The following is a 20,330-nucleotide window of genomic DNA, read 5'->3' as shown; positions in this document are numbered from 1 at the left end:
AATCCAGAATAATTGCCGTCTCCTTGGGAAGGCAGAGGAGTAACTGCACAGGCTGCCAGCAAGGATAATTCTCCTTTTTCAGCAGGACTGATACCAAAGTCCTGAGATACCAAACATTCGGCACATATATCTTAAGAATGCCATGGAGATTTCAGACATCCTGCTATTCCGGAGAGGCCTGTCCTGAACACGGGAAGGCGATGCGTCGACCCAGACATCCCGCATGGACGATTACTCAGCTCCTGGATAACAGTGACGCAACTGGCAGTGTCATAGCGAGGAGAAGGCTCAGGTGGCAGCAAGGTACTGCCTTGAATAAAAGTGAGTAATCAGCCCTCGCACAGGATGGTACGATTATTGGTACATTACAGCCATTTACAAACTCTCTTAATTAAAGAACATCAAATGGATGCTTATAACTGTTTACCCAAAGGCTAATGTAGACTCACTGTACAGATATACTGTGTTATCCACCTGTGTCCTGCATTCAGGAAGATTAACAAGATAAAAATCTTTACAGTGGGAACTGGGCAAAGGCTCAGTATCTTAACTCTAAACATCAAAATTAAAATATAATAAAAGTGATTAATAATTGAGTAAACTGTCTGTATTTGCTGCTCAGGGAGTGGGAGGGGCCCTGACATAGGGTGGGGCAGCTGGGGGGTGGATCAAAAAGAATCCTGTGACTGAGGGGTATTTGCCCAGCCTAGGGGTGGGTCAAGCTCGTCATTGGGTGCAGCAGGCCCACCCGTGCCCACTGGGGGGTCACAGAGAATTCCAGGCTGGATTCTTCCATGTGCCTGGACTGTGTGCTGTGACTGAGGAGTGGGGTTTGAGAGAGGCGGGGCCAGGCTGTCCCAGGCGGTCGCTCGCCCCCCCCCCCCCATCCCCCCTGCTGCCACAGATGCTGGGGCACCAGAGAGACTCTCCACGCAAGAGGAAGGGGCGAACAATAGGCCCAGGGGGAAGTGCACCTCAGCAGCCATCATTTAGACTAATTTTCAGACAGGGAAGTTAAGGATTATATTAATCTGAGCTTTAGGGCTCAATTATCCCTTTATGCAGCATAAAGATAAAAAGTGAACTTCATTGTGGGGAAAAATGTCTACAAATCACACGTCGGTAACAAAAACATCACCAAAAGGATTAATTTTCCTTCTAACCCTAGAGTATATTGTTTGAAGAATATTAAATATACATGTAAGTGACATTCATAAAGGAAGTGCCGCTTTAACTCTGTTAAACCATGAAAGATACTTTTCGTTTTCAGTTCGTTCATAAATTTAAACACATTTCCTTCCATTGTCTGTTTGTCGCGTAGTGATACACCTCCTAACCCTGGCATTGTTTGGGCAGCCCTGCAAACCGCACAGATCCGGGCAGACGGAAGGTCAAACCACTGAGGAATCTCTCTTTGTTCCGTTTGTTTTCGAGCACATAACGTGACACAAAAACAGAACTGGTATCCGTTTATACGTTAGAATGCTGAACAACTCAATGATAAGAAGGAGGATCTCTGAAGCTAACTGCGCGGTATCGGGGCTCTGCGGACCTCGAACAGCAGCCGCTGAGCATCCGCGCCACGGAACCGCTCACCTGTGCTGGATCCTTGGTTCCACCTGGACCAGCGGCAAGATGGCCTCCAGCACTTTGCTGGCAGAGCCCGGCAGCATCTCCAGGACCTTTTTGTCCACCGCCATCTTGTCGACGATGGTCTTGAAGTAGCGCAGGGCGCTGACCACCTCCTTCTCATTCTCCTCTAGCCGGCTGACCTTCTATAGAGCAGCAGAAGCAGAAGATCGCAGCGCATAAGTCTGAGTGGGGATGACTGATACTATGGAGAAGTAAACTAGTGTGCTGGGGCCCACCTGGGATTTCAGGCAAAATAATGTTCATAACAGCACGTTTACGCAAGGAAGCATTAGAAAAATAACTAATTTGCTAGTATGACACAGGCAATTACTTATTATACATAATTATGTTGAATAATTCTCCTGTATAACAGCATCTATAATGTGTGCAATACCCGTTTACACTGCAAACCTGCTTACATTTCATAAATACAGTTACTAAAATGTGTGCAATATGATTACCATGATGCGTGCAATACCCATTACCAATGCACTGCTTTTTCTTTTTTTACCTTGTCTTGTATTCCACTTGTTATTTTTGTCTACTTGTAAATGTATTGTGTATTTTATATTCTCCATTGCTGCCACCAAACAAAGTCTCATTGCAGAACTACAATGACAATGAAGTTTTATCATAGAAATGAGAGGTAGCATAAGGCAGATGGCTGATATCGGGCAGAGGTCAGCGATGGGGGTCAGGACGGTGAGAGGGAAGCCCGGGTCCGAGCTCAGGGTCGGCCATTTGTCTGACACCCCTGAGCATTTCAGCGGGTCAAGGACTCAACGGGGATGCGACTATTCTGCCAAAACAGAGGCTCGAACCGGGGCAGTGGGGATTAGGCATGTGACGGCCAGGGGCATTGAACCCCCAGACACAGACATCGATGACAGGGGGGGGGGCTACTTGCTGAGGCAGTAGGAAGCTCTCTGCGGCCACTGCTGACTGACGTGGGGAAAAGACAGAAAACATAAAACAGAAGAACAGGCAGACAATGGGCCAAAGGAAACGAGGAAGGGAAACAATCACACACAAAAAAGGCGAAAGCAAACAAACAGGCGCGCAGTGGGAACGCGGGCAGGCCGGGAACGCCGCGCAGGACGTGGGAGAGTCCGATCCCCAGAGCCCCCACCTTATTAGCCGGCTTCTCCGCTGCCTTCACTGCCGCTTCCGGCTGCTTCCCCTTCTTCGACGGCGTCCTCTTAATCTTGGGAGAGTGGAACTTGTCCATCAGCTTCATGGTGAAGGAGGAAAGATGGGAGCGGTTGGAGTCTGGGGGGGGGGGGGGGGCGAGAGAGCCTTGGTCAAACTAACAGACCATTTGTGCAAGGCGGCTACACGGGGACCTTGTGATTCATTGATACTACCCAACCTTCATCAATTACTGCCGGTTGCATGCCAATATTAATACCATCATCATCATCATCAGCATACACACCATGCCTTTGTAGCAAAGGGTTGTGAGTTCATTCCCATTTTGAGCATAGTGTCCTGTGTTTGCACATTCTCCCTTCTAGATATTCAGGTTTCCTCCGACGACCCAAAAGAGAGGCACTTTTGCTTAGTAGATAACGCTAGACTGACAGAAATGTGAGCCCATGACTGTGGCCTTTGATAGACTGGCGTCCCATCCAGAGTGGGACAGACACCAGGCCCACTGTGACCCCGCACTGGGGAGGGCTGTCGGAAAATAAAAACCCGACACGGAACACATATCTGGGACAGCGCTCAAAGGGTTCTGTAGTCGGAAACGTCAGCTCAATGGGACGGGGTGGGGGGGGAGTGGGAGCATCATGTTTGGGGGATGGAATTGTGACGTGATGGTGAGCAACGAGAAAGAGGACAAACACACAAAAGAGGAGAACCGCGACTTCCGCTACAGAAACGATCATTCAGGCAGAGTGAAAAGTGGCATTTAATCCACATCCCATCCACGCGACACATGGACAGGGCTCAGCCTTAGGCAGCTGTGACTCTGCAATTCGAGCAGGATGGACGATACGAGGAGAAGAGCAGTGTCTGTAAAGACGGGCCAGCATCCACCCACCATCTGCTGACCTTAAGCTCAGGAGGAGCCTTTCCCATCGCCACACTGGAATGAATGAAGCGTGAGCCCACACTGCCAGTTCACTGCCACCTCTGCCGGCTGCAGTGCTTATGGGAAGGCTTCCAACTTCTTATGCATGTGATGGAGTAAATGTGTGAAAGTTTAAATGTCAATGTGAATAGTCAGATACTGATCGTCCCAGTGTCCCCATTTAGGAGGCGGTACTGGATTGACTGGGTCAGTCCGCCGCAATGCAAGATGTGAACCTCTGCCCAACAGCGACCCGGTTCCGGGTGGCACGATCGGGAGGCATCCTGACATCATGGTGCACTTCCCATTCCGGCCTTAAGGGGGCAGAGACTCGCCTGTGGCAGAAAGGCACAGGCTGAACAACAAGTGCTGCATGTGCAGTGAGGTCATTTCAGACTACAGGCCAAATTACTCACAGACTGGGCCGGCACACGCCCTCGAGAGAGAGCCTGCATCACTGCGGCCTGACATCGACCTTACTGAGAAAAAGAACCTTTTTAAGGGAATGTTATTCACTTAAGAGGCTGGCTGGTGCACTGTGTGCAGGTCAGAAGTGCCCAAGTAGGACACTTAAAGGCTCTAATCCAGCTTGAGGGAAATTAACCAAGTGCTTAAGTGTTCGGGTCCAAAAATGCAAAAAACCCTCAAATATGTGCGTTCGGAATTGATCATTGTAAACTTCGCTTTTCATGAGCAGCAGTCAACTCTAAAAGCAATAAGAGGCCAAAGGCACAACCTGTTCCACAAACACACTGAGTTATTTGTGAATGTCTTCTGCATTATTTTCAGCATTTAAGGCAGGCAGGCATTCCAGGTTCCTGCAGAGGAACACAGAGCTGTCACATCGATGTCTGTTAACCCTCCGCCAAGCAAACGCAGTTAAGGGGTCATTCCGGTCAGATGCAGTAAGACACGTCACATATCAGATCCTGAGGCTGCTTGGCTGAGACTGTAAACAAAAGGGGATCTAAAGCCGGTAAGTGAATTTTAAGAATTGCTGTCTATTTCCAAACGTTCTGTTTGAGAGACACATAAAGGGCAACAGAGGCGTTTAAATCAGAGACCTCCAGGACGAGGACCCCCACACTGGCTTGTGGCGTGCATGATAAGTGCGTTGATGACTCAATAAGCCGGGAAAAGCTAGAGGAGTGGGGACCGGTCCAGGGCTGCATCCGAACGACATTACACAGCGAGCCTCCCATCGTCCTGGGAAAAGCACAGCTGACTGGAGAGGCGTAAAGAAAAGGAAAAAGGAAGGAGAGCTTAAAAGCAGCCGCTTGGGGGGAGCCATCGGTCCTCCACATGCCGCTGTAATCGACCTTCGGAACATGGCTGGTATCACAAAGCCTGAATGCTGGGGGGGGGGGGGGGCTAGATTCGAGCCTTTTCCTAAATAAAATGGCACACAAGCTTGGGCGATACTATGGTATAACCATGGTATTTTGGGTGTACTGCGGTATATAGTGAGGGACCTTCCATGCACAATGAATTTTAATCGCCAAGATTTCTAAAATACTGGAATAGCTTTGTTTTTTTAAAAACAGAATGGCGGTATGAAAAATTAGACGCTGTCCAAGTCTAACGGTGCTTTCAGGGCAAACATTGATGCTGACGGTTCAGGTACGGAAAATAACCAGCTCCGAGGTACCGACACACACTCACACGCTAGCAGCTCTTCCTCTAACTCTGACTGTGTCTGTGGTGGCCCCCCAGGAGGTAAAAACCATACACACTGCTGAACAAACAAGCGTGGGACAAATGAGCCCTGCAGGACAGGAGGGCTTTCCGCCTACACAGAACGCAGCACAGCCTGAGACACCTGCCACCACACAGGGGGGGTGGGGGGGCACAGTGCACGAGAAAAGCCGGGGGAAATAGATCAACCTCCCCACATTAAGACCCACAACTTCTGGCTGTATTTCCTACAGACACGAACGGACAGAGTGAGTATCTGCAGCAGTGCAGCAAAATGTGCTGGGAACACAATGCTGTGGGGAGGAGGGTCTCACAAGCCGGCAAAGAAAAAAACAATATTTCTGAGGAACCGTCTGATGTAAGCTTTTAATTGGACTTAAAGGAGAAAAAACCCCAAGGTGGTTTTCCAGCTGATGCACAGCACAGTGCCTGAAATGGGCAAGCATCAAGGTCAGCTGCAGCGGCTCTGCGGTTAGGAAGGATGATTAACCCTCTGCCTCGCCCGGGCTGCGTAAAGGAGGGCCCCGTGGGGGAGGAGCTGAGGAAAGGGAGTGACCTGACGGGGGCCGGCCCTAACGCAGGAGCAGCACCAAACGTCACACTTTAAAGAGATTCAGGGCTCCATTATAATCTCAGACTCTGTTAATTAACCGTAAGAAAGTTCTGCAAACTCCCACAAGTTGGTTTAGACACACAGGGGTCTCAGACTTGTCCCCGTCCTTTCCGGATTATAAAATGTTCAATAAACACGTGGCTAACAGGCGGTAGCTGGCGGATTCTCTGCAGCTTAATGGCTGCCGGATTGAGCCCAGAAAGAACATGACCTGTTTGGTCTCCAGGGAGATGCTTAACCTGGAGAGGGGGCAGTGGAGGACTAGGGACCGATGTACACCGTATGCACACCTTAAGCCATGATAGCAGCCCTCGGCATGAGACAACCTGAAAGGTAACAGTGACGCTTCAGGCCGAAGGTAAAGCTACACGAGAGCTTAGTGATTCCAGCTTTTTCAGACGGGAGACAGATTTACATCCTGTCCGGAAACCAGGCAGACTCAGATCGATACAAGGACAAGCAGCCCACATCCAGTGGAAAATGAAATGAAATACATCTAGTTTTAGACTGAAATTTGCATGCGGAGGTGATATTTAATAGCAAAATAAGAGGACGCAGGTTATTTCTCTGACCCCATCGGAAGAATTTGGCACTAGGGAGAACGGGAGAGTGTTTAATGAGGAGGTAATCGAGGAGTTAAATCACGATAAACGAAAAATAAGGCTAAAGCTAGTCACCTCCACCAGGTTCAAAGGTCATCGCTATGGTGAGGACACAAAACAGGATGCTGCGGCAGACGCATGTTCCCATCGAAGGTGTGGCTGAAAATGCAACCTCATCGTTTGGGGTTGGGGGGGAGGGGGGGATGGTTTAGGTTTACAGTCACTCTCGTGGCTGTTTCATTCTTCTTCTGGTGCAAGTGGGGGCAGGCTGCTAGGTGCTATGGGAACGCGATGATGTCACCCCGCTGAAGAAAGCCTGCGGCAAGCCCAGAGTGGGGGATGGGGCAGGGGGCCGACTCACCGGAGCGCCAGCCACCCCACAAAGCTCGCCTCCCTGTTTGCGATCGATCTTTCCCTGGGCCACTGGAATGAACGATCGGCGAGTGCTGAACTGGTCAGGGTGTCGGGCCAAAAGGAAACAGGAAACCAAATCATCTCCGTCTCTTAAGAATCACTTAACATGCAGGAAGGGCAGCAGTTACAGAAACGAAAGCAGCAAAGACATGCAGCGTCCACAACACCGAATTGGAGAAGTCAAATACTGGGAAGAAAAATGGAAAAGGGGAAGCTGGTTACACCAGACACCAATTGCGTGAAGAGCCCCCACATAATCGATGGCATTCTCACAGCAGAGCTGCACCTGAAATCTGAGCAGGCAGGTGATTCCTTCCAGCCTGTGAGAGCGCGGGTCGGTTCTGCAAGCATAAACCAGGCACATGTTTGTCCGTACTTGCATAAAAACAAAAAGTACTTCTCTAGCCAGCCAAGGTTATCTGGAAGGCTGGAGGGGGGGGGGAGAACTGCGGGTGAAAAATGCCCAGAATGTTTACCACAAACGCTGACCACAAATATTTACTCTAACCTGGCGGAAATATGGGGAAGAGTGAGCAGAAGACTGCGGTTTATCCATTGACATGACCTGCAAAGTTCTCTCACCCACACGTTTGGGAAGTTCCCAGGTATAAATACGCATCTGGTTTACAGCCAGGCACCCACACGGTGACCTACAGGAGTCCCCACCCATTACTCGAAGCCCCGTAGTGACGCCTCGCGGCAAACAGACGGACAGACCTCTCGCTGAGACCGCCCCTCATATATGGAGGTAGACGCCTCATGCGTTTCAAAGATGCTACAGAAAGATCCTGCATTGCAAACATCAAAGTTCTACCGGCTGATCCTGAGATTTCCTAAGGATTTCTAAAGAATTCGGTATGAAATCGGACCCGGCTCATTGATGAGGAAGCCAGTACAATAGCAGGAGGCTCCGAAACGCACGGACAGCTATGGGTGAAATCAGACGAGCAGGGCTGCAGCATCGGGGTTTAGCCAGGCCCCGGAGGAGTGCACACAAACAAAATGCAGGCAAATTTATTCCAGTATAAATGACACGCTCTCAGATACGAGCGTGTACCTATTTAGTCACGATGCCACGGTATGTACATAAACGCACAACTCGACTGGAAATTCCCCAGATGTCATTATAGTACCTACATAGACATCGTACGTAGAATTAAAGTAATATTTCTATTTAAAAAAAACCTTGGGCAAGGTTTGCAAAGCCACGTGGATATTGCTACACGAATCGCTCCCTAGCCTGCAGTGGCGAACGAGGTCTTCGATTTGATAACCGGATGGCAGGACGCGCTCCCTTTATGCTGAGCGGGAGGAAGCTGGCGAGTCTCTACGTCAACTGTGCGACTACTGTAGCTTTTCACGGCCATGTGGTGGAGATAATGAGACAGACCCTTTGCGGGAACAGAGGAAGCACCAGGAGGAAAATTATGCCAAATCAGATGTACAGACAAAATACCAGCTTACTAGGGCACTGTCTACAGTTTGGGTTTGAACTCTGCCCGACTCTCCGCCCTGGGGGTCTTGTGCTTTGCAGAAAGATGCACCAGGGACCTGCACTGGCCTTTCCATTCCTACATGCACAGAAGTACACTTCTTTTGAGTGGTTTCATAGAGCTAGGAAGGATTTTGGCAGTGGCATGTGGAGCAGGTAAGGCCTATGTGCTGGTGATCGGAAGGTCACCGGTTTGAATCCCATTCGCAGCAGAATACTCGCATGTAAGGGTCCTTGAGCAAGGCCCTTAAACCCCCTCCACCCCAAAACCCTCTGACCCTAAGCTTTAGTCTCAACTGTGTGTGTGTGTGTGTGTCTACACCTGTATGCCTCAAGAGGAGCTGTTGATGTTGCATGCGAAAATGGAAGATTTCCTATGTACTTCCGCAAACATCAGAAACAACATCTTTTTTTTTCCTCTTCATGTTCAAAGCTCACTAGCTATAGCGGAGAGCAGACCAGTAAACAGTGCTGGATAAAAATCTACGTGGGCGACCTGCACGGCCCACATCTCTGCCGGTAAATGCTTCCCTGCACTCGCTTCCTTACGGGTGGCTGGTTGGCTCCAACATGCCCCCCTCCCCCCAAAATGAAGAAAATCACAGTAACCAGAGGAGCGGACCGTGGTGACATTAGTCTGCAGCCACACTTTGTCAATAGGTCCAGGAATCAGAGTCTGAGGGAAAATTCATACTTCAGGGAACTACATGAAAAACTCACATGTGATGATCAAAATGAAATAAGGTAAAAGCATAATGGATAAACACTATGAAAGAACCACAGTCTCGCAAACCCAAAAGATGCTGCTTAAATGTGCTCAACACTAATAACATATTTACTCTGATGCTTTTACACAGTGCTTTTTCATTTTTTAGAGCACCGAATTACTCATTTTTTGTCTATTCTTCAGAAAGAAAATTGAATTTTCCCTTGGAGATATAATGAGCATCTCTCAGGCTACTGCTCGACACTCCATCTTCCACCGCAAACGACAGCCAAAGTAGATTGTACACATCATCAGTGCTAAAGAAAAGTAGAAAACGCAAGGCAAGCTTTTGGCTTTTTTAAAAAAGAAAGATGCATATATAAAATGAACAGCACAAAACACAAAGGACTAAAAAGGAAAAATGTATACATCCCAGGCAGAGCAGAGTCTGCTCACAGAGACAGACATGTGGGCAAAGGAATTCCTACAGATGATCAGCCTGATAATCAAAAAAATCCACAGCAACCACTAGCCGAGACGCTAGGGGCATGACTTCATATGAAGACGCCTTATAGACATTCAATTTCGAAGATAAGGCAAAAAAAATCCCCTGCAAATCTCCTATATTAAGATCAATGGTGCCATTCAGTATGCTCAAATTGCCTTACAGAGATACTGATGACAAATTTTAAGACAACAGTATTTCAAAATAGCCTTCTGTATCAGTCAATTTCCAATATGTGGTTTATGAGCACAGGTGTCAGTGAGGGCGCGATTCTGAGTGTGCACTGGTGTCTGTGAGGGCGCGTTTCTGAGTGTGCACTGGTGTCTGTGAGGGCGCGATTCTGAGTGTGCACTGGTGTCTGTGAGGGCGCGATTCTGAGTGTGCACTGGTGTCTGTGAGGGCGCGATTCTGAGTGTGCACTGGTGTCTGTGAGGGCGCGATTCTGAGTGTGCACTGGTGTCTGTGAGGGCGCGATTCTGAGTGTGCACTGGTGTCTGTGAGGGCGCGATTCTGAGTGTGCACTGGTGTCTGTGAGGGTGCGATTCTGAGTGTGCACTGGTGTCTGTGAGGGCGCGATTCTGAGTGTGCACTGGTGTCTGTGAGGGCGCGATTCTGAGTGTGCACTGGTGTCTGTGAGGGCGCGATTCTGAGTGTGCACTGGTGTCTGTGAGGGCGCGATTCTGAGTGTGCACTGGTGTTTGTGAGGGCGCGATTCTGAGTGTCTGCCCTGCAGTGCACTGGCATCCTAAACTCGGTGTGGCCTGCCTCCTGTCCTGTAATGCCTGGGACAGGCTCCAAGCACATCGTGATCCTGTACTAGACAAGAAGCTGAAAAGGATAGTATAAAAATAATTTAAAGACCAAATTAGTCATAAAACATTGTTAAGACAGGTGTCAGATGACAGTTTCCTATTTCAGAAGTATAGCCTTTCTTCTAAGAAATAAATCAAAATTTTACAATTAATTACACTGTCTTTGACTGTGTTAATTGTAACAGCCTCCAAAACAATGGTGACTCCCTGTGAACCACACAGCTGGCATGTAGATCACGCAGGGCAGGGAAGGGAGGGACCGTGGCAGACAACCTCTCACTGTGAAGACTGCAGGAAAAAAAGGTGTGCATTCATTCTGATGGAAGAGATGGAGTGGAGTGTGTGGGAGAAAGATGCACATCACCCAAGGGGCAAGACAGAGCTGGGGGGGGGGGGGCAGAACATGAAGAAACGCAAGCATGAAGATCTGAGGAACGGCTGATGGGGAGGCCAGCGTCACTTCTTGCTATTTCGGTTTCCCGTTCGATTGGCAATTTGTGAAGAGGCCCCAAGGCTACACAATCACATATTAGCTTAGCAATACTCCAAAAGACTCAATACTCAGAGCTGATAACTAACAATATTTGAGGATATGAAAGTGCACAGGAGCAAAATATGCGGAGCTTTAAAGCAGCAGACGGTGGCCAGAGTAATGACGCGTCACTGGAGCAGCCTAACGGACGAGGCATGGCACTGATGATCTGCCGATTTTCCAAAGCGTCATTGCTGTTGTGTACGGCCATCACATACGTCTATCCAGGGCCAGAGGGAGAGACAACAGCACAAATCAAATCCTCACACAGCCAGAAAGGGCTCTGGGGCAGAGCCGGACTATGGTTTCCGGTGAGATCTCTACCCCCCCGAACCAAGGAACTCCAGGAAACGTAGCCATGAACTTTAATTCAAGTGACAATTCAGATTTTAGGAAAATGAAATGAAACCATAGCTGCCTGTTAGCTGCTTGGCTTTAGTTTGGTACGATTCCTCTTCGCAAACAGCTACAGATTCCACCAAAAAAAACAAAGCTAAATAAAAATCATATCCCAGGCTGCACTGGGCACAGGACAGGAGTAGAACATGGATAGGATGCCTGCCTATCAGAGGATACACACACAGGTTTGTAATTACATCTTTGTGGGGACTCTCCATTCACTTCTATGGGTAAAACTCTAATCTCAACATGACAACCTTATCCATAAGTAACCAAACTAAATACGAGACTTCTGGCATTTTCAGTTTTATGATTCCTTTCACAGATCTTTGTGGGGACCTGAAAAATGGTCCCCACAGCGTCAAAACAACAGGTTTTTATTCACATTGTGATGTCCCCCGCATGTGTGAGCAGAGAATGCTACCCACTGATCCACCGTGCGGCTCACATAGAGGGCTGCAGTATCGATCGTTCACAAATGCTAATGCTAACGCTAACAGCTGAACTGCCTTCCACATATACAAGGAAAGCTCTTCTTCCCTATTCATCTGCATCCAGGCTTTTGTCCACTTTGTCCTTTAACTCGAACAAAAAAGCTATCAAATACGATTGGCCCCGATGGACCAAATTGTAAGCTACTGTCTGCAAACAGGGCATCCCAAAAATGCTCAGACTATCAGCAGGGAATGTAATTTCACTTCCGTCCTGGAGCAGATAAGAGAACCTTCATACAGAGGAGAAATTAGCCATGAAGGCCCATTACCCACAGCCTCTGGTCCCAGCCGAAATGTGGTCTTCCAGCCTTAGAATGGACCAGCAGGGCACAGCACCATTTCACAACAGATTCTAATTCCTACATTTGTCACATATTCAAGCAAAGTGTAAAAACACGAATGAGAACAAAAATTTAAGGCATTTCTGGACATTTGCATCTTTCAGTTTACACTCCAAACAGCTAAATCCACAACTCAGCATATCTAAAAAATGGGGAAAAAATTGTTTACTTAGCCAGCAACAACTAAAAGCATGACAAACTCCTGAAGACCAAAGAATTGGCCGAGTTACGAAGCAAAAAAGCCAATAAAGGGACTTACTGAATTAAAAAAAGGTACCGGGATGAGCCTGGATCTCCAGCAGTGACCAGGCAGTGAAGTGGTATTAGAAACAGTGCAGATGTTCCAAAGCTGATGAGCTCACTGGTGAAAGGCAGTGTCAGGGCTGAAGCTTGCACGGCAGCCTCTGCAATGGCTTTGTTCATCTAACGATGCAGTTAAATGCAGTAGCGAGGGACAACTCCAGAGGCCAAGACAGCAGACTCTACAGGTAGGCGTTCCACTTACCCCACAGAGACAAAATTCTTTCTCTGTCCATACAAGACAGTGCAGCAGGTCCAGGGGATGAGCGTCTCATAGGGTCCTGAGAAGCAGCCCGAAAATAAAATCCCAGCTCATTCGGGGCCTTATAAGCCCCTTCCGAGTCACTGCTGCAATCCTGAATGTCAGCCAGATGTTCTCAGTTGTAGCAATTCAAAGCTCAGGTCAGTCTCACTCGGCAAAATTCAGACCATGCATCCATATCTCAGGGGGTTTCGATTTCAGCCCCTTGGGGCTGGTCAGATGCATTCCTCACATGCCTTAAAGCACAGGGAACGCTCTTGGCATTCCTATGGTTGCGGAAATCCTCATACCACCGAATGTGAGGCAACAGTATTTTGATTTGAAGAGCTCCGCACTGCAGAGACGTGGAGCAAAGTAAAGCGCGCAAATCACACCGTCAGCTCTCGTATTCACGGGTACAGATGCGAAATGAGCCTCAAGAGCTTCATAAAGCTCAGAGTCCATGCAAAAAAAAATAATGTAAAAGTGACAGTGCAGCCTGGAAAGCGACTCCTGCTTCAGTATGAGCTGCCTTTAGTGCTTTTGCTTTCTGAGTGACGTTCCTCATGACTTGTTGTGCAGCGAGAGATATTTTGTGTTTATTTTAATTTCTGAACAGCTGCAGAAGGTTCCTATGTGCCAGGAAAGTTGGGGTAGGATGGCAGGTAACCGGGTAACTGTGAGGAAGGGGTATGGTGACACACACCTCCCCTTACCTTGGCACCATCCAATGTTGACAGTAGAAAGTCAACTACTCTGTTGATTCACACTTCAGGTTTCAGGTGTTGCTAGGGCAGTAGAGGAAGCAGCTATTATTAGCCGAGGGCAGATTCTGCACAACTGCATCTCATATAACCCTGGATATTTTTGGACAGAGCAGAAAAGCTTTTGCTTCCGGTTATCAGTCTCTGGGTAGAGCCTACTGATATCAGCGGTTAATTTCACATTTTATCAAGTATTCAGACAGGCAAAAAAAAAATCTTAAATTATACCCCCAAACCTAAATGAAACCTAAATCTCATATTGATTTCTTCTTCCGGGGTGGGGGACTTGCATATGCAGCTGGTTGGGAACTATGGGAGACTATGATTTTGCTACAAGTCGGAGTTGCTAGAAAGTATTTGTGTGGATGAGCATTCTTGGCTGGTGAACGATAAAGTCCAAAGACTAAGAATCTAAAGAAAAGGCAGTAGGGTGATCCCATGAATGGAACTGAAATCTTGTCCTTACAAACCCGGATAAGCCAGAGGCCCAGATTCCATATTAAAATCACACCCAACTTGCAGGTCCACACAGTAAACGGTTATGGCTTCTGTCTGCCATGGTATCCACTGTACTGACCTGTATGTTTTTTGACTTTCTTGTGTCAATATCACACAGGAGCCCCCATACTGAATGTCCCCCAGACTATGACTGGATTTGTTTGTACTGTCTTTCACTCTGCTGGCTACGCATCGAGTTTTGTTACATAACAGAAGACATACAAACTTACAGTAGAATAATTCTATGTGGGATCCAAACAGTGGTATTTATAATTGGTTTCCGCGATGTGGAAAATGCAGACAGAATCACGGAATAGGGGTATGAAAACGGTATTTACATATAAATGCGCAATTACGCGGATACTTTGATGACAGATAAATTCTTTCACATTTTGCAATTTTCCACACAGAGTGAAGTACCCTGAAAGTGGGCACAGACAGAGATTTTTTAATACAGAGGATTCTGCCATAGCTAGATCTGGCCAAATGAGAGCAAGGATACTGTCTTACATAAAGACTCGTTTGAACTGCAGTAACCTGGGTCACTTCCCAGCTAAAGGAAATCGATGACTTAACCGAACACTGGGATACCCTACCGTCATCCCCACCACTACGGGGCTAAAACTCTGTGCTAATTTACATCTGGAGCCTCTGGTCACATCGGTCACCATCATGCAATTACAAGGAAGCTTCCAATCACAGACGTCATCTGCATGGGGCATAAGCACACGTCATTGTCTGATCTTTTGCCGATTTCGTTGACTTTTCCGGTGTTTTTCAGCTATAACATTGTGGTAATTAGTATCTGTGTATCCATGTCAAAGGCTTCTTCCAGAACGAAGCAGTACTTAAAGGAAAAGAAGAAAAATCAAAAATGGCTTCCCGGAAAGCTGCTTCTGCCACGCTACAAATAGTGTTGCAATTCAACATAGAAAGATTTTACACAACAATTTTTTGCTGGTATTTATACAATATAATATATTCAAGCAAATTTACAGTTATATCACATACTATTCTATGCAGGGCTGGCGTCATGGACCACACCCCCACAAATGAGCCATTGTGCCCCCACCCAATTTTTAAAAATAATCGCTGATACTCGGTTCATTTAGTTTTAACACACTGACAAATGGGTCACAGATTAAAAATATCATAATTTACATTTTATTTTGTATTTTGTTGAGTCAAAATGTGAAAACTTAAAATGAGTGTCTTTTCAGGTAAGCACACGTACACCTGTGTCAGACTTCTGTTTTTACAGCTATATGCCAAATATAGATTTAGATTTTAGTTATTTTGTTCTTAGAAATTCACCTTCTGTTTTAAGATCAATGTCATAAACTGACTAAAAAATGCTGTTGATAGACGTAGTGGAGTTTAGTATAAGGGTTTTAGGTCGAAGCTTTTTTATTGGACCCAAAGCATAATTTATTTTTGTTTGCAGTAATGAAAACAGGGAAGGAAACACTGTATTTGCATTTTGTTTTCAGTACACTTTATAAATAAAACCGCTTGTGACATCTCACATGTGGCTTTGAATTAAAATTAAAACATGTAGCTCACTTCGTAGGATTATATATATTATACATAAAGACACACATAAACACACACACACATATATACATACACGTTATATATTTAATATCCCTTTTTGTATTCATATCGCCCAGCCCTACATGTGTCTGACTGATTTTCACTATAATCACACAGAAATATGCAAATGCAAACTCATTTAGCCACTTAGGCTGTGTGTACACTACTGTAATTCAAATGTGCAAACCTGACATTTTTATTTTTCTAATGAATGACAAAGTTACATTAGTACAAAATCATTACGCGGGATTTCGTACGGTCGGGCACAGGGGGGCGCCCACGGGCAGGGGGTGCCCACCTTGGTGATGCCACTGCCACAGAGACGAAGCCGTGGGCCGTGGGCCGTGTCAGACTCTGAAAACTACACGGCGTTTGCCTCCTTAGAGTCTCATTTTCTCAGTTCGGCAGCTAATAAAAACTCAAGATCTGAAACGTATCAAAATATGGGAAAAAAGAATTGGGGGAAAAATGATGAGAAAATATAAAACTGATTTCATAGGGCCATAGTTTCTTAAACAGAGCAGATCCAACTGTTTGTCTGCAGTAAGACTCACTGCTGAAAATCAACGGACTAGTATCAGCCAGATACTAGACAGGCAATAACATCAGACTGATACCAGATAAAGCATCACCATAAGGCTGTGGGCTATTGGGCTTCATAATTACCTTGTTATTGAGCTCCACTGAATAAATAAAGAGTAACTAACCATTCAAGTGAAATTCTGTAGCTTTGGAAGGAGGGGCCTGGTCTGGCCTTTTTGGTACGCTGCCACTTGGGGCTCACCAGAAGAGGAGGTCTGAAGACGGATGGTTCATCATTTTTATGTCTAACTACATGAATCTCAGAAACATGACCATTTCTTCGGCAGGCCAATATCTTCATAGAACCTACAGTGATGTCCGCAAGTATTTCCCCCACCATTATATTAGGGGGGCGCCTCGCCCCCCCAAATGGCACCTCCCACCCCCTTTGAAGGTCAAGTTAATTTTATTTAATTTTAATTTCTATATAGCGCCAGATCACAACAGAGGTCATTTAAGGTTACCTTTCCTATAGAACAGGTCTACACAGAGTCCTTTTATTAAACAAGCTAAACAGCCTTATGTTATCTTATTTACACAACAGCTTGTCACTTTTCTCTCTACACGGTCGCGCGTTCACAGTGAATCTTGTCGATTTGAGTGCCTTTTCTTAAATAGTTACTGTGCACACCAAAAAAGAACCGAAAGCAGAACTTGCTGCTGATGTGGGATGCATGAAGAAAACCATGCAGCCGCAACTGGGGAAAAATTCAGCCGCCGTCAGCACGTGGAATGGGACGGACAGGATCTCATGCGGAACATGTTCTCATGTGAACAAAACCTCCCCAACTTCTTTAGACTCATTTTTATGATTGTATTTAAAAATGGGTAAAAAAAAATGCTGCATAGTACTTTTGGCCCTCTTCCAACTGTAAAAGCTGGCGTCCGCAGTGTGTAATTGCAGTGTGTACTTCACTGCAGCACTTGCTGGATGAAGAGAGGTAACTGTCCATACTGTGCCCTACGAGATTCTGTAAGCTGGGGTAAACATGGGCAGCTCACACACATTTCTGATACAGCTTATTAAATTTGCGGAAAATTCCACAAGACAGTCGTAGGAACAGGTTTTCGAAGCTGTTGAGGTCACATGGATCCCTGGCCGGTGACAACCACAATCTCTGCTAAGCAACACGCTCCTTGCTATGTCACCATGAAGACAGTGTTTGGTAACGTTATGCTCTCTCATAGATGTGTAGCATATGACAGTCCTGACCGCACACAAAGTCCTGTCTCCGGAAAAAAAAACAAAAAAAAGCACGTGGATATTCACATGCCTGTTATTCAGTTTCACTTCAAAAATCTATTCCTCTTTAGTTCTGCAACAAGCTTCATGGCTTCAAAACTGAAAAAAAATTTTAAAAAAAGAACGACTAACCCATAACGTTAAGAAGATTCCACATTCAGCAAATACTCTGGGGTAATTCACCTACCGCTGTGGGTAACTGACCTACCGCTGCCACAGAATTTAGCACTGCTTATCCTGGGAGTGCTACCCAGAACCAGTGTGCGCCAGGCTGCTAACAAGGCCGTCGCCGTTCTCTGAGGCTGGGCACAGCAGTGTATTTCCAAAGCTTCCCAATGCCATCATTCTCTGTGGTTGCTGCAGCAACACTTCCCTCATAATATAAACATGTAAACGAGTCTCCTTCCACTCTTTGCACCGTCCAGTGTGCAGCAGGCAAACGATGCACCAGTTCTCGATTCTTTAGCGGTCTGTTCCACACCTGCATCCACACTTTTTTCTTCATTGTCTATCCAGTGTCTGCCTCGTTGCCTTGGGTTCAAGAATTCAGCCTGTGAGGGACCTCAACCCTCACTGGGATAAGAGGTTTGGAGGTGAATGGATGGACAAATGGATGGATGTAGACTTGGTTGGTTGTCAGGGGATGGGCAGGAACATCCCAAAGTGGGGAAAAATATATATATATATATATATATATACACACATCATCATGTGAATCAATTATGTTGATTGACCAGTGTTAATTAATGATAATACAGATGCCCAATACATACCTGGGCCCAAACTCACTACAGTCCTTCCCGACCCTGCGTCCATTTCGCCATTCTCTGCATGTCCCTTTGCCTTGAGGCCAAAATGGCTGTCTTCTGGGTTTGTTCATCGCCAGTTTCCTGCCATCTTCCCAAATCATATCTCCATTCCTTTCTCTGACATGCACGCCACCTGATTCCGTTATCGCTGCATCGCCCCAAGCAAGTCTTAAGATTATCATCTGGTCAAAATGACTGCTTGAAAACAGGCCACCAATGACAGCGTTTCATTCCTGAAAAGGGGTCTTTTCCTGAACTCGGCGATTGGAGCCTCTCTGCTGTATGTCTTGTCTAAATAGTTAATTACCATTAAGCAGCATAATAATCAAGCAGGAAAAACAGTTTATTGAATAGTCAGCCCGGCTCATTTGAGTAGAAGTTTGATATTCAGCCTGCCATTTCTCTGTCATGGTGCACTGCAGGGAATGCAGATGCACGTTACCATCAACTTACATGCTGCCTAGCCACCCATGCATCCCCAAGACCATGTACGCCAGCGCAAGGTCTTGACCACCACCTCCACACACCCCAAAGCAACCAACCCCCTCTGATAGCAACCATGTCCTCCTCCCCTTCCTTCCTCCAAAACTATGGGGTCAAAGGGGCTGCTTCCTGCCCGGGCAAACCCCTCCCATCCTCTGGTCCCAAGGCACGCCCCCCCCCCCCAAAGCCATTCGGACTGGGTGAAGGCACCCCCCCTCACGCTCTATTAATTATGTCCTTGAAGAGAAGAAGCTGCCTCTCCCAGATGGTAAAGGCATCTCCTGCAGAGAATACACTGGCAGTTCATCTTAAAGGCACCTCCTGCAGAGAATACACTGGCAGTTCATCTTCAAGGCACCTCCTGCAGAGAATACACTGCCAGTTCATCTTAAAGGCACCTCCTGCAGAGAATACACTGGCAGTTCATCTTCAAGGCACCTCCTGCAGAGAATACACTGGCAGTTCATCTTAAAGGCATCTCCTGCAGAGAATACACTGGCAGTTCATCTTGAAGGCACCTCCTGCAGAGAATACACTGGCAGTTCATCTTAAAGGCATCTCCTGCAGAGAATACACTGCCAGTTCATCTTGAAGGCACCTCCTGCAGAGAATACACTGCCAGTTCGACTTAAGGGCACCTCCTGCAGAGAATACACTGCCAGTTCATCTTCAAGGCACCTCCTGCAGAGAATACACTGCCAGTTCATCTTAAAAGGCACCTCCTGCAGAGAATACACTGCCAGTTCATCTTAAAAGGCACCTCCTGCACAGAATTCACTGCCAGTTCCGCTTAATGGACCAGAGTCAGTCGCCCAAGATGGCAGCTTGCATTCATCCTGGAGAAATAAACTCTGCTTATTTTTATGTGCAAGTTGGAGATTGTGCTCAAACTGAAGGCTACTCAATAGTCCCTCCCATGTGGGAAAATATTTCCATTGAAAAATCAATAGAACAAATCACTACTTTCCATTTTTCCACTTTGATGTCCGGACATTAGTGTTTCAAGGATAAAGCCTGAACCTGAATAACCTGGCAAACATCAACTCAGAAAAACAGCGATTTTCAGACATTGCCCACTTTCAGGGGTATCTCACTTTTAGGTAAGCATCACTAGATCTAAATGTGTTATAATGCTTGCTCATTTCAGAAAAGAGAGACATCTTGCTTGGGCACATAAAGACTAATGTACTTTTTCTACTTCTCATTTTTCACAACCGGAAAATTAAATCAAGACTCCTCACATAACAAACATAAAAGAATACAATAAAAGCAGAAGGATGCGATTAAATCTTTCAATTCTGCTTGTGTTTCAGGAGATAATTGCTGGTCAGATCCCACCAGTTATCTTCTGACTGTTTGCTCAGATTGGTTTAACTTAGGGATCATTTCTGCCTCAGGTAAGTGATCCTCATGATTTATACGTCCGCCGCTTGCATCAAAGGCCTTGAGGTAAATAGGATTTCAATTGATTTCACAAAGCACTTTTCTGCAGGTTATTTTTGTATC

At 46.5% G+C, this 20,330-nt stretch overlaps 1 protein-coding gene across 14 annotated transcripts in view; it reads right to left on the bottom strand.

The window, feature by feature from the left end:
* Positions 1-20,330, bottom strand: part of rapgef1b (Rap guanine nucleotide exchange factor (GEF) 1b) — a 57,014-nt gene that overhangs the window by 25,375 nt on the left and 11,309 nt on the right. For 7 of the 14 annotated variants that reach the window (XM_072714526.1, XM_072714528.1, XM_072714530.1 and 4 more), the window contains exons 1-3: positions 12,817-13,400; positions 2,762-2,901; positions 1,597-1,775 (exon numbers count right to left, since the gene is read on the bottom strand). In XM_072714526.1, coding sequence (XP_072570627.1) covers positions 1,597-1,775; positions 2,762-2,901; positions 12,817-12,886 — 389 coding nt within the window. In that variant the 5' untranslated portion in view covers positions 12,887-13,400. Of the gene's footprint in view, positions 1-1,596; positions 1,776-2,761; positions 2,902-12,570; positions 12,791-12,816; positions 13,402-20,330 lie in introns of those variants that run through there. The other 7 variants (XM_023807977.2, XM_072714524.1, XM_072714525.1 and 4 more) reach the window with 3 other exon arrangements.

Source organism: Paramormyrops kingsleyae, chromosome 7 (genome assembly GCF_048594095.1).
Source record: "Paramormyrops kingsleyae isolate MSU_618 chromosome 7, PKINGS_0.4, whole genome shotgun sequence".
NCBI classification, from domain to species: domain Eukaryota; kingdom Metazoa; phylum Chordata; class Actinopteri; order Osteoglossiformes; family Mormyridae; genus Paramormyrops; species Paramormyrops kingsleyae.
This window is presented reverse-complemented; position numbering and strand designations above follow the sequence as displayed.